This window comes from Lissotriton helveticus, chromosome 3_1 (assembly GCF_964261635.1).
Source record: "Lissotriton helveticus chromosome 3_1, aLisHel1.1, whole genome shotgun sequence".
Classification (NCBI taxonomy): domain Eukaryota; kingdom Metazoa; phylum Chordata; class Amphibia; order Caudata; family Salamandridae; genus Lissotriton; species Lissotriton helveticus.
Genome location: NC_136061.1, coordinates 318,873,878 through 318,888,388, shown reverse-complemented (window position 1 = coordinate 318,888,388; position 14,511 = coordinate 318,873,878). Strand labels below are relative to the sequence as shown.

Here is a 14,511-nt window from a genome sequence, read left to right as displayed (position 1 = left end):
TATGTGGTGTTTTATTATGTCTGGAACTCACATTTCACATTAATATTTTATTTCCTCTATTTTTGTAGGCCTGTGGTCAGGAATGCTCATCTGTGTTTCACTGCAAGCAGTGTCCTTTCTAATATTTGTATTCAAGATGAACTGGACCAAGGTCGCAGAGGAGGTACACCATTATTTATGTACTGTTTTGCATTTGAACAACAAATTTTGTAGCCATCTTAAAGTTATTCTGATGTGATTACTTAACCATTCACAAAACCCATACATGCTGCCACCACCAGTTTCAAAATGGTATTGTTATTAATACTAAATTGAAGGAAATTGATATTTTGTCATTTAAACTGTGCCTTTCTAAGCTGCTGGGGCCTTCGTACCAGCCTGACTGATGCATACTAGTTAGCAACCTGTGTTAAAATGGCATTTGTTGTCTATTTCGTCCCATGATTGTGGGCAAATTTAAGGTTAATCATGAAATTAGCATCTCCAGTAGGTAAAGTATTGTTACTGTCACAATTAGAATATTTCAAAGAAGGTAGAGTCTTCAACTGGGAAAAGCTACAGGCTGGATCTGAGGCGAAGCTCAACGACAACTATTTGACAAAGGAGGAGGTCTTGGTGAAACCAACATCAAAGGGAGGAAAAGCTCCTAGCGCAAAAAAGTCCAGATCTCGCGCACAGGAAGTCAGCCATGTTGATCGGATGCTGATCGGCATCAGCCACAGTGAATATTTCTTCATTCCGAGTTAGACTCATTTCTAGACGTGGGATTTAATAAGTGGGGTAAGAGGGTTTAAAGTTGTCGGATGCAAGTCAGTGTCAGGCCAGCTGAATCGAATTTTCTGCTGGGGAGAAGAATGTAGCAGGAGCTGCAACAAAGTTCGAACATTGGCAATGCATTCTTGGCTGATTGATTAGCAGGCTAGTACTGGTCCCACAACGGTTCTCCAGGCAGAAATTTAGTAAAAAGTTTTTAAATCCTAACTTTTAGGGTTAGGTAGGAGAAGTACACTCTGATGCCAGGCATGGGTTCCAGGGCCTCAGAACAGTTCTTGGGTACTCACACCAACAGAAGCCAACAGCAGGGTCAAGGGTAAGTCTAGTAAAAACTGGTCAGCTGTGCTCTTTCAGGGAAGAGGGCTACTGGTAGGTTTTGTGTCTCTGTAGCTTAACAGAAGGTCAGCCAACTGACTCTGAAGATTTCACTTCTTTATCAAGGGTACAAACAAGTGGGAGCATGTCCATGCTCAACAGCTGGTGCAGCCCTTCTTCTGTCTTCCAAGGGTAAAGTAATGCCCTGAAGAGGGTGCCCAGAGGTGTCACATGTATGTGGGTGTTGGTGACTTCTGCCCCCCTCCCCCAACCAACAGGGAAATAGTTCCAAGGGGTAACTCTTCCCACTTTTGCAGCGGTTCCTGTGTGCCCTACCGCAAGCAATCCCACTGTGCCCCTCTCTACCTACATCCAACATGACAGAACCTTTCTTCCCATGTGCAGAGCTCCTTTACCCACCTTAGTGGTATGGTCAGGGAAATGAACAACCCATCCTCACTCAAAACTGGTTCTTGGGGCAGCTCCTCTCAAACTGGGTTTGGTGCCTCATTAGCTAGTGGGACAAAGAGAGGATGGCCTATGTGTTAGCAATATCTGCCTGAGACAGGTTATGCCTCTTTGAAGTTAAATTCCTGGGCACAGTCTAGATGGTCATTGTATCAAAGGAACTGGACACCTCACACACCCAAACACGTTCTCTCAACTCTTGGAGCCACTTTACTCCTCATCAAGGGGCTATTCAGTTCCTGGATGACAGTTGGAATCTCATGCAAATGGGCTTTTATGGCCTTTAGTTAGGTAAAAAGTGACTTTTGAAAAATACCTTTTGCAAAACAGTTACTACTGAATTGACTTTGTAATAAGTCTATGACTGAACCATTTAGCTGACTCCTCGGTAGAGATAAAGTTATTACTTTAGTAATGCATCCCAATGCTTTTCTATGGAACACCTAACCATGCTACAGTGGAAATAGCTGTAACGGCCTTCTCAATGTAAGAACATGTTTCCCATTAACATGTCCTACTTTTAAATACCATGCACCTTGCCTTAGTGGTCATTAAGACCTACTTAAAGAATGCATATTAATATTTCAAAAGATAGTTTAGGCCCATCAAAATGTATTATTTTAACAGTTTGAATTTGCAGTTCTAAAACTGAACAATCCGGCTACATTAGTAGGCCTGCAGTCATGTTTTGGACTGTCTGTCTAGCAGTGGCACAATATGTTTTGCAGTCCACTAGTGACATTTATTTGACTGGTCCTGAGTATACTTTACACCACATACTAGGGACTTGCAGGTAAGTTAAATATGCCAAGCAGAAGTGCAGCCAATGCCAACATGTTTCAGAGCATATGCACTGGCCACTGGATAGCAGTGTCCTATTGTGCAGAGTCCAAAAACCAGTATTGCAATGTAGCAAAAAATGAGGGTGCAGTAATCAAGTAATTTCTGAGATGAAAATCTAATAGAGGTAAAGGTTGCTGATGTATTTCAGATGAACTTTTCAATGGCCAAGTTTACTATCTGGGAAGCAAGACTTTGTGCTGAATCCTAAATCAATCCCAAACTCCATTATATGGAAACATAGCAACATGCATAATGGACCACTTAATGTGGGATTAGTTTGAAGGCATATTCTTGCAAATACAGGAAAGAGCCTGTTTCACTCATTCACAGTGTGTGGTAGTTACAACTAAGCTTTGATTTCCAACAAATATTTATGTTTGCTTTTATTCAATGAGTACCATAGCCAAGTGTTCCTTAGTGCTAAAAAGTACAGTCAGGAAGACAGTTACAGTAAGCCCTTGTAAGCCCCCTGTAGGATAGTAATTTATCTTACGACAATGTGAATGCAGAACGTAGAGTCTTATGTTGGACCCATAAACTACATTCTATCGACAGAAGCACACCAATTCTGAACTGTGAAATATTGGTTTTGTAAAACGTGCATGCTTTGTAAGAAAAAGGTAAAAGAACAATTTGGTTTCACAAATTCTACAATATGTCTCAAAGGATCTTAAGCTGTGAACAGGAAAAGTAACTCTCTTATCAGATCAAATGTATCCTGTATATCTGACCTGCGTTCCCTCGTCGTTGGCCTTCAAACTTAACCTTGTGCTGGTCTAGCGCGACCAGCTGCCTGGAGTTGGCATTTTTATTTAAAATGTTAAAAATCCATGTAATTGATTTCCTCTATTGGATTTCTGTCATTTGGTTCATTAAATTATTTTCAATTTATATAAATTTCTATTGGGTCGTCCATTTTTAAGCTGTTTGGTTCTTCTAAATGCTGTACACATTTCTTACATTAAGATTCAATAATAGTGACATTACTTGGGGTGCACTACCATTCATCCCAAGTAATAATCCACTTCCAGACACTGGTTACAAAGTGTGGGCACCAACATTGGTTTCATGATGTTAAATATACTTGTCATTTAAAGCCACATGTAAAACATCAGAATCCCCCCATAGATTAATTACCCGTATTTACAACAATATGCAGCACGATGCCCCCTGACGCATCCAAAAACTCTGCAGCCGTGGATTAATGAGTTGCCGGAGCCAGTTACGGGTGAATAATGGGCCTACTGTTGTAGCCAACTCACTGTCCTCTCATCCAACGACAGACTCCGCTTAATACATTTTAAATATCTCCATCGCTTTTATAGAACCCCAGTTATCTTAAATAGAATAGGTCTAAAAGAAGAGGATGGCTGCTGGACATGTGGTGCTGCGGCGGCCTCGTTCTTGCACATGGTGTGGAGCTGTCCTCAGGTGGCGACGTACTGGGCCAGCATTTTTTTCTAACAATACACGAGATCATTGGTACACAAGAGGTCCCAGACCCTATCCATGGAATACTAGGATACGTAAAAGACACGCCGGTTGGGATGCGGAAGCTACATGCGATGCTGCTTCTATTCGCTAAAAGATGTGTAGCAATACATAGGGGGAGGAAGGGTACCCCCAGCATTAAAGAATGGTTACGTGATGTCACATTCAGGTATAAGCAATTGACCACGTTCTGGGAACTGATGCCATCTGCGTCAAGACCTAAAGATATATGGGAACCTTTTCTGTCTTGGGCTCAAAAGAAACAAGGGGAGAGGGTGGTCGAACAGGAGATAGCAGGAATTGCTTGAGCTGAAGATGTAGAGCCAGAGGGAAATAATAGTCAGGGAGATGGGGATTAACTCGTGTGGAGGAGGTGGAAATAAATAAATATACCTGTTGTGGGAGATAAGATATGACAGGTGTGATAGGACTAACTTCAAGATGTTATTACTATAGTTCGGGGTACCATATTGTTTCGGATTCTAAGGCTGTATTCTGGGTAGACGGCAGATTACATGTTTACAGTGGAAAGGGTCAAAGGCATACATGTATTTTTTCAGTTGTTATAATGGACGTACCTGATTGTACAATAATGAAAGTACCGATTGGCAACTGTTATGTTGTTTGTATTGTTTCTGATATGTTTAGAAATCACTAAACACAATAAAAAAATATATAGATACTTTTCATGGGGGGGGAGGAGATGATATACTTGTGCCTTGGCGAAGTCATCCTCTGGCAAAACTGCCATTATTTATATATTGCCTAATGTGTACTATTACTCTGAGTGCTGTGTCTAATCTTGAAACAAGAAACACAAAGGTGCCTGCAATCAGTGCAGTGTAAGCTAAGGAAGCACATGTCCCAACTTCCGAATGATTTAAATCGGGCCGCAAACACAGACACTAAGGGCCTGATTATGAGTTTGGCAGTCTTGCAACGGGCCGCCATGCCAGCGCCCCGCTGCAAGACTGCCAATCCCTTAGTCAGACCACCTGCCAGATTCAAACTAAAATCCAGGCTGGGCAGACCTGCTGTGGAGGGCCCCAGGGTGTACATCTAAGGTAGATAGGTGTGCCTTAAACCGCTGTGAGACCACCAGCATAATGCACCCTCAGACCACTGTGCCACCGCCACGGGATCAAGGATCGTAATAAGACGGGTGGACCGACAGTCTGGTGGTCAATCAATCTATCAATCAGTACTCTTGTAAAGCACGATTACTCACCCGTGAGGGTCTCAATGCACTGGGTTCTGCAGTTTAGTCGAACAGTCGTGTCTTGAGGTCCTTCCTTAATTGTGGTAGTGATGAGTGATGGTGATTGCCTGAGGTGCAGGGGCAGAGAGTTCCAGGTCTTTGCTGCAAGGTAGAAGGATCTTCCTCCAGCCGTGGTCTTGCGGATCCGTGGGATGGTGGCCAGCGCTAGTTGGGAGGAGCGGAGATGTCTGGTGGGAGTGTTGAAGAAGAGGCGGTGTTTGAGGTATGCAGGTCTGGCGTTTGAGAGGGCTTTGTAGGCATGCGTGAGAAGCTTGAAGGCGATTCTCTAGTTGACAGGTAGCCATTGAAGGTCTCACAGGTGGCCGGTGATGCGGACCACCACCGTGACTACAGCGGTCCGATGGACTGCCAAATTTGTTATCAGGCCCTAAATAACTTACTACTAACCCATTTTTAAGCACGTATATATTTCCAGCATGTCATAATCTTATATTTACACAATGAAGCAGCCCCTTGTTCAAAGAAAATATGCTTGTTCTCTCCAGTAACTTCGTGGGTAATTTGTTGTCCTAATTTGACACTGTATACAAAAATAGTTAACAAATTGATTAATCACTGGAGGTACTCCTTTATCCATCTTATGCCTGACTAATGCGACGTCTACTAGTACGAGAGCGGGTCATGTCTGCTAAGTTATTATATGTCACTTTAAACATTTAAAACCCAGATGCTTGATTGCTTTTGCTCACACCTAGGCTGTGTCCTAAATATGGCTAGCATTTTCCCAAGATGTCAATTCTTCCTTTCTCTATTTTTTATCCAGCGGGTGCTTTTTTTTATTAATCAGGCTGCCTTCCACCTCATTTAAACTTTTACTTTAGGTCAAATGTTTTGAGGAATGTGGATGATGTCAACCCCATTTCTAGGAAGCTAACAATAATCATTGAGCCAAATACCTGCATTCATTTTGCAAACCTTTATGGCCCCATCAAACAGTTGAGTACCAGGATGAATCTGAATGTGCCAGAATTACCTTGACAATGGAAGGTCCTGGTTCTAATTTGCATGAATATGTCCTAGATAAAAATGCAGTGCTTCTCTCCCGGTCCAAAGTAGTATACTCCATTATAACTTACATTTGGTGAACTGGCTTCTGAATGCTACCAGGCTCTAGGCAGCATGGAACTCCTCCATCTGCCTGGTCATCCTCTGATATTACATTGAAGGTTTTCTGTATCTGGTGCCTGAATAGGACTATTGCCCTTAGACACAGTCATGAATAGAAAATGTTGCCATAGCCCCTCTATTTTGCAAAATCCGGTATATAGTTCTTGCCTTCTAAAGAATACTTGACTGTCTTCTCAGCCTATTGAAAGAAGTAATTTGAGACCTGTTGTAACTTCTCTTGTGGGCTGAAAACCATCCCCCTGCTTTTGATTTGTTTGTTTCCCTGTCATTTAAAAATCCTTGGTTGCTAGTGGTCAGCCCTGCCTCTTTTTCCCTCTCTTTTCTCGTCTGTTTCTCCCAGACAGCCGGGATGAAGAACTGTCTGATTACACTATGGTTCTTCATCTGTTCTTTGGAGGAATATTTTGTTCTTGGTTTCCTGCTCTGTTACTGTCTGCGTTCAGCTTTGCTGCCATAGCTGTTTTAGATTATACTAAATCATTCCTCCCCCACCTTGTCTTAATGCCACAGTTGTGTTAGCACGGTGTCCCCCCGCTCCTTTGAGCCCTCCCTCTCCTTTTTGTGTTTTTTAAAAACATGTTTTAGTTTTTTTGTACTTTTCGATGTCCACGTCAGTTGGGCATTTTTTTTGGTAGGATATTCACATGTTTGGGTTTCCTTTTAAGGGAAATTGGGCTTCTTTTGCAGCGCACTGGCCTCATTTAATCTCCTCTCTCCCACCCTCCACACAGCACCTCTGGCTGGCCCAAAACTCCGAGGTAGCTGCATTTATTGTAGATTTGATTAGATTTCTTGCCCTTATTTTTTAGGTCGAGCATTTGAGACCTCTTGTATATACTTAAGTATATACTTATACGTGTATGTACATTGTGGGCTCTGGATATCAGCCCTAGGACTTGTCTCCTCCCGCTTAGGGACTTTTTTCTGTTCAACTGCCTCTATTTAACTGTCTTGATAGAAAACGACCAGTAGAGATCAGTAAAATACCAGAATTGCTTTCTGCTGAGGGACTTTATTTTTTTTATTTTTTTGGCAACTGCTTCTATTTTACGTTCTTGATAGAAAACGACCAGCAGAGGTCAGTAAAATACCAGAATCACTTTAGCATTCTCTAGATTCCAGTCCACAGAAATTGTTTTCCATAAGCACCCGTAGATCATATGTTTTTGAAATCTTCTATTTTCAGTGATGTGACTACCGAAGGCCCTGATTTTATATTAAAAACAGAGCTTTGGACTATACCATTTCCCACTGAAAGGCAATATTTCTCTCCATATGTTCCCATACCTGGAGTGTCATGCAGTTTGGTGCTTACTTTCCCTCCATGTTAAAGAACAGTAGATGTTTCAGCACCCAGGCTAATGTGCTGCATAGCTATATACATATAAGTTCCTAAAGGCGAGACCGATGGCATTGCAAATGCTTGTAAATAATAATCTTTCATTTATCGTAGGGTTATAAGCGGACACCAGACTCGATCAGGGATCCCAAGCTCACGAGTCGGCAGCTCTCACAATTGCAATATCCTTTTCCTAGCCTTGTTGTAGGGTTCAGTACCTCATGTGGACTAAAGAGGTCTCACGGGACACAGTGACAGCCTGTGGTACTGCACCCTCACAACACTTCTTGTTGTGTTATACTTCTTTCCTGGGCCATGGGGCAGGAGCTGTGCGGGAGGCAGGTAGCAGACTTCTGGCGTTTTCACCTGATAATCTGATGGCGTGGCCACACTTTCTAATGGACTTCTGCACATCAGCAATTGAAATTGCTGCATAACTAATAAACTATAAACATCACAGATACATTCACTTATCCACTCGTCCACTCATAATTCATTTGCAGCGTACTTTCACTTGCTTAAGCTCAAAGGCCTCGCTGCTGTGATGCGTGCAGGCACGATTCCCAAGCACCTCAAAGTTGAGAGTGCAGCCAGCTTTCTGGTCTCCTTGGTTCTCCGTTCATTTCTCCAACCCATATTTTAACATTTGGTCCTGTCTCTTCTGACAGTGTAGTCATAGCTGTCTGCTATGCATGTCCATGTAAAGTTTGTGCTATATAAAAATGCATAAATACTAATATAAAATTTGATATTATTCAGTATTGGGGTATCTTTCATAGATTCACATGCCTGGATCATTCCCCGTTGTCGTAGTGGGAGTCCCACGGAACATATAACAAAGTAGCAGATAGTAAATAGTACATTCCATAAGCTATCATGGTGGTCACCATGTATTCAATTGCCTATTAGCCTCCTTTTACAAAACTTTGTGTGTAATGGAGTCTCCCTGAGCTCTGCTCAGTTCTTCAGCTTTTTTCAGGTAAGTTTATTTCTTAAACATTCAAGAAGAATGTCTGATAAAAAAAAGGATTGTGGAAAAAAAAACGTGCATGTGGATGATGCACACAAAGATTGCATTTATTGTCTCTATGCCAACCATGAGACAAGGCAATGGAAAATATGCTGCACTTTCTCAACCAAATCCTTGAGAGATCGAGAAGGAAGACTTTTATTGGTGCTTAAAAAGAAGCACAGTGCTTCATCTGATGTGGATAGTGATACGTCCTCCAAGTCTCACAAGAGGGCCAGGTCGCCTGAGGGTCAGCCTGAAGAGAGAAAGAAACCTTCAGAAGTCTCTCATCTAACCAAGGAATGTCTTAAGCAGGAGAAACAGCCTAAGGTCGCCTCAGAGATTCGATCCCCTCAGTCTCCAGGAACATCAAAAAGAAAACCAGAGTAGTCGGGCCATTCCAGAGGTAAAGTTAGCCAAAATTCAAGATCACAGTCTACGCCTATTACTTCAACAACGACTACAGTGACTCTATCATCGTCAAGACCGTTGACGGCGTTAACTGCATCTACGCTGAGTATCAAGAGTTCCATACCGTTAACGTTGCCTCTATCGTCATCGACTCCACCGTCTATGAGAGCACCACAGACTAAGAGCTCCTTGTCGACGAGACCGTCGACGAAAACCTCGATGTCTGCAAAGACCTCAATGACTACACCATCGTCAACTACGCTATTGTCGACAACTACACCTACTTGCATTGTACTATACTCCTGAGGCGGAAGCCGGGAGTCACCTCGTTTTTAAAAAAAATTGGATTGTCACTGTATATTATTGTGTTTTTAACCACTTACCCTCTGCTACCATTCCGGTTTCGACAGCGGACTTAGCGCTGTTCGATATCGGAGCTAGACACTCCTCGCCAGCACTTCGCCCAGACCGCAGGCCACGCCCCCTTATCGGAGGCCACGCCCACCACCAAAAGTCTATATAGTGACGCTGATTGCTAGCGTCGCCATTTGCATTGTACTATACTCCTGAGGCGGAAGCCGGGAGTCACCTCGTTTTTAAAAAAATTGGGATTGTCACTGTATATCATTGTGTTTTTAACCTCTTACCCTCTGCTACCATTCCGGTTTCGACAGCGGACTTAGCGCTGTTCGATATCGGAGCTAGACACTCCTCGCCAGCACTTCACCCAGACCGCAGGCCACGCCCACCACCAAAAGTCTATATAGTGACGCGGATTGCTAGTGTCGCCATTTGCATTGTACTATACTCCTGAGGCGGAAGCCGGGAGTCACCTCGTTTTAAAAAAAAAATTGGATTGTCACTGTATATTATTGTGTTTTTAACCACTTACCCTCTGCTACCATTCCGGTTTCGACAGCGGACTTAGCGCTGTTCGATATCGGAGCTAGACACTCCTCGCCAGCACTTTGCCCAGGCCGCAGGCCACGCCCCCTTATCGGAGGCCACGCCCACCGTCCTCCCTCCATCTTTCCATAAATCATGTGTCTCCCTCGGACGCGCAGCGGACGAGCGCAGCGGGCGCGACGTTTGCGCTCCGAAGGCGCGCCAAAGGTAAGCCTGTCTGCGCCCGTCCGCGTCCGAACGGGGCTAGGGGCCGGCCACTCTGCCCACTCCATACAATACTCTTTCGCGCAGCTGGCCAGTCTCCAAGGCCCGTGGCCTTTGGATGATACTGTAATAGCACAAATCAACAGGCTGGGTCTGTCCCCCCCACTCGCTTCCTCCCATTCCCATCCCTTATCCTCGTCACCCGCCTTCTGCCCCGGCTTTGTTCCACCAGTCCGTCCCCCCCCACCGCTTTATCTGCCTTTTACCTTAATACCAGATCAGCAGTCAAGCATCACCATGAACTCTTCACTCTACTGGACCTACACAAACCCGACCTCTTATTTCTCACAGAGACCTGGTTCTGTGACAGCTCCCTTCCCTCTTTATTAGCCATGCTTCCTGCTTCTTATTATGCTCTTCGAGCCGACCGTCTTCCCGGCAAACCAGGAGGTGGCGTCGCCCTGATTGCCCGTAGAGAAATCATTTTTCAACCTCTAGCTTTCTCCTCCATTGGTTCATCAGACTTTTTAGCGGCCCGTTCACTTTCTCTTAGTACCCTGCTCACCTGTGTCCTTATATACCGCCCTCCCCCTTCTCCTCAACTCTTTCTTCCGAGCTTCCAAGATCTGGTGGCCACCCTAGTAGTAAATAACTCTTCCATTGTGGTACTAGGGGACTTTAACTTTTGGCCCTCTGACCCGGCCGAATGTTCAACATCAAAAGAGTTCTCGGAGTCTCTCCGCTCCCTCAACTTCTTCTCCGCTGTTCACGCCCCAACCCATAGCCAGGGCCACATCCTTGATCAGATCTGGTCCCTCAATTGCCCGGTAACTTCGCTGTCTATCTCCCCCTGCACTTGGTCCGATCACTTCCTCATCTTTTTCCCTATCCCTTAGCCCAGCTCTTAAGCCCTCTCTCGCCAAAAACATCTGGGCGCGCTCATGGAACCGTGCGGATGTGGCCTCCCTGTCTGCCACACTCTCCGCATCCAGCCCGTATCTCCACGGGCTGTCATCTCTTGGACAAGCGGACTCCATCAACGCATGGTTGCGAGCAGGTTGCGACTCAGTCGCCCCATTAAGGCGGATATCATCTAGGCGCTCTGACGACGCAAATCGCTGGTTCAACGAGGAACTGAAGGTTCAAAAACTTAACGTCCGCCGGGCGGAACGCTCCTGGCGGCGAGACTACTGCCCGATCCTTAGAAACCAGTACATCACCCTCTCGGCCTTGTATAAAAAAATCTATCTTGGCTACCAAGAAGGCCTACTTCTCTTCCAAAATCCAAACCGCCGAAAATCGGCCCAGAGAAATCTTCGCTATTGTGCACGACCTCGCATACTCCGACAGGGCCACACTCAAACCCTCCCCCTCCCAGCACCTTTGCGACTCCCTCAACTCTTTCTTTCTTGATAAAATCCCCACTATCAAAGCTAACATCCCCCCCTCCCCTTCCTTCGTTAGCCCCCAGTGTCCCCCAGTCGCACCACACCTCGAATCCATCCCTCTTCTCACAGAAGATTCCTTCCTCTCTCTTCTGCCTTTGATTAAGTCTGGTTCCCCTCTAGACCCCTGCCCAGCACACATCCTGAAACAGATCTACTCTGCCTGTGTTTTGCCACCCCTCACCCTTCTTAATAGCTCACTTTCACAGGGCATTGTTATTTCACCCCTTAAATCAGCCGTCATCCTACCCATCCTAAAGAAACCTGGCGCTGACCCCTCGGCTCCTATTAACTATCGCCCCATCTCACTCTTACCCTTTTTGGCGAAGGTACTGGAACGCCATGTAACCAGAACATTGAGTACCTTCGTGGAGGAGAACAGGGTTTTAGCCCCCAGGCAGGCTGGGTTCCGCCCCGCACACTCCACAGAGTCCGTAGTATTATCGGTCCTTGACAACCTCAGAGAGGGTATGCACACCAACCATCCTCAGGCCCTGGTCCTCCTCGATCTCTCCGCCGCTTTTGACACGGTTGATCATGCCATCTTACTTTCCCGTGTCAGAGCGGCGGGAATCGATGGCTCGGCCCTGGTCTGGCTGTCCTCCTTCCTGCGCGACCGCACCCAAGCAGTGCGATTGGGTGACTATTCGGCGGACTTCCATGCAGTTCAATGCGGGGTTCCCCAGGGTTCCTCCCTTTCCCCTTTGCTATTTAATTTGTATATCGCCCCTCTCATCGTCGCCCTTCAACAGCTGGAGGTCTCCGTCTACAACTATGCGGATGACCTCCAGCTTATTTTTTCCCTATCTTCTTCCCCCGAGTCAATATCCAATTTCCACTCTGTCATGACCTTCATCCAGGACTGGATGAATCACAACCACCTGAAGCTAAACCCCGATAAAACGGAGTTGGTGCTGACAGGTGGTTGTTCCAGTCCTTGGTCTTCTCTCTCTGGCCCCCCTCCTTAGGCCCCCCCCCCGACTCCATCTTCCTCCGTAAAAACTCTTGGATTCAAACTCAATGACCAACTCTCCCTTCATTCCCAAGTCAGCTCTGTTGTGTCCTCATCCTTTCTCTCCCTCCGTACTATCCGCAAAGTCTCTCGTTTTTTTTCTCCCTCCGCTCTCAAACTCATAGTCCTGGCGATGTCACCTCCCGCCTGGATTACGGCAATGCCCTCTACTGTGGCATGCCCGTGTACAACGTAAGACGTCTCCAGCTGGTCCAGAACCAGGCGGCCCGCCTGGTATTCAATCTGTCCAAATCACACCACGTCACGCCCCTCTTCAAGTCCCTACACTGGCTCCCCATACAGGAACGAGCCCAGTTCAAGCTGGGCTGTATCATCTTCAATGCCCGGTCTGGCTCAGCCCCTGCTTATATCACTTCCGAAATTCATTCCTATGTTCCTCCCAGGGAGCTACGCTCATCCACCCAACAACTGCTCGTAGTTCCCCGCTTTAAACGAAAAAAATGGGGAGGCTCCAAATTCTCTACACTCGCTCCTGCATTCTGGAATTCCCTCCCGGCGCACTTGAGATCCTGCCCCCAGTACACACTCTTCCGTAAGGCACTCAAAACCTTCCTTTTTACACAAGCCTTCTCACCATAAAGCCCCTCTTTGTGTCCCGGTCTTGTCTGTCCCTCAGGGTTTTTAGTACTTTACAGTGCCATGAAACCGCTCGGTGTACGCGCGCTTAAGAAATATTTTAAACTCAAACCATTGTACACAGCGACACCATCGTCAACGATCCCTCCATCGTCGACAACAGCTGTTTCAGCGACTGCAATCCCACCGACTACGGCAATATCACTTTCTATGACTGTACTACCGTCGACGTCAAAAATTTGCATAGATGGAATTTAGGGCACCAAATATTTCACAGCTTTCTCCCAGCCATCTTATAGATGTGGAGGATTCAGATGAGGGTGAAGGCCAATTTGGAACAGCACATAGCCCTTCTAAACTCAACGTAAAATACTAAGAAGAGGACGATGACTGAGGATGAGGAACAGTATTATCAGCACTATCCGGGCCCTCATGCTCCGTATCAACAGTACAAATACTTTAAGCAGCCTAGACAACAACCTGTTCAATTACCTCAGACACTAATACTGGACCTACAAAATATGTTAGTAGATTATTTAAAGGTTTCCTCCTCAAGAGGACAATGTCACTGCGCCCCCGCCTCCGCCCGTAGCTCCTCAAACACCGCTACCACCACCTCCTGCCACACCTGGGTTAACACCACATCCCATTATTCTTCTACCTCCCAGGGAGGATCCTACCACCTCCGAAGAGCCTGAGGAAGGAGAAATCCATGATCCTCCTCCGACCACCAACGAATGAGATGATTACATAGCACCAACCCATCCCCACCACCTCATCGACCTTCCTACTCGCCTCCAGAAGATATTGGAGGTTTCCACAATATTAGGGACAGAGCCACTAATAGATTTCACTTGCCAACAATTGTACGACAGTTTTCTGTACGATTTTAAGGAGCAATCGAGAAAGAGAGTCAGGTCAATGCCTATAATTGATCACATTTGGCAAGAGGGGGGTCAAAGTAATGAAGACACCAGCCTCTGTGGTTCCTGTGCTACCGAGACTTGACAAAAAATATAGTGCTCCAGAGGACTCTCCTGCGTGTCTCACAGGTCACCCCAAGCCTGACTCTGTAATCTCACAAGCAGCCCAGAGACGATCAAAGAATCAGTCTACTCCCCTCACATCTCCACCGGACAAAAATGGTCGTCTTCTGGACTCCATTGGAAAGAGATTTTCCTCAATGGCAGCAATCTCAGTCAGGGCTGCTAACGCTTTGGCCATATTGGGCAGTTCCGATATGGGGACGATGAAAGACCTTATACGGAAAGAACAAAGAAGAGTTCATTA

The 14,511-nt window shown here is 45.7% G+C and overlaps 1 protein-coding gene across 6 annotated transcripts in view; it reads left to right on the top strand.

Annotated features, from left to right (window-relative positions):
• Positions 1-14,511, top strand: part of LOC144822411 (multidrug and toxin extrusion protein 2-like) — an 877,798-nt gene that overhangs the window by 633,580 nt on the left and 229,707 nt on the right. For all 6 annotated transcript variants that reach the window (XM_078679885.1, XM_078679890.1, XM_078679888.1 and 3 more), the window contains one exon: positions 69-163. In XM_078679885.1, coding sequence (XP_078536011.1) covers positions 69-163 — 95 coding nt within the window. The remainder of the gene's footprint in view (positions 1-68; positions 164-14,511) is intronic.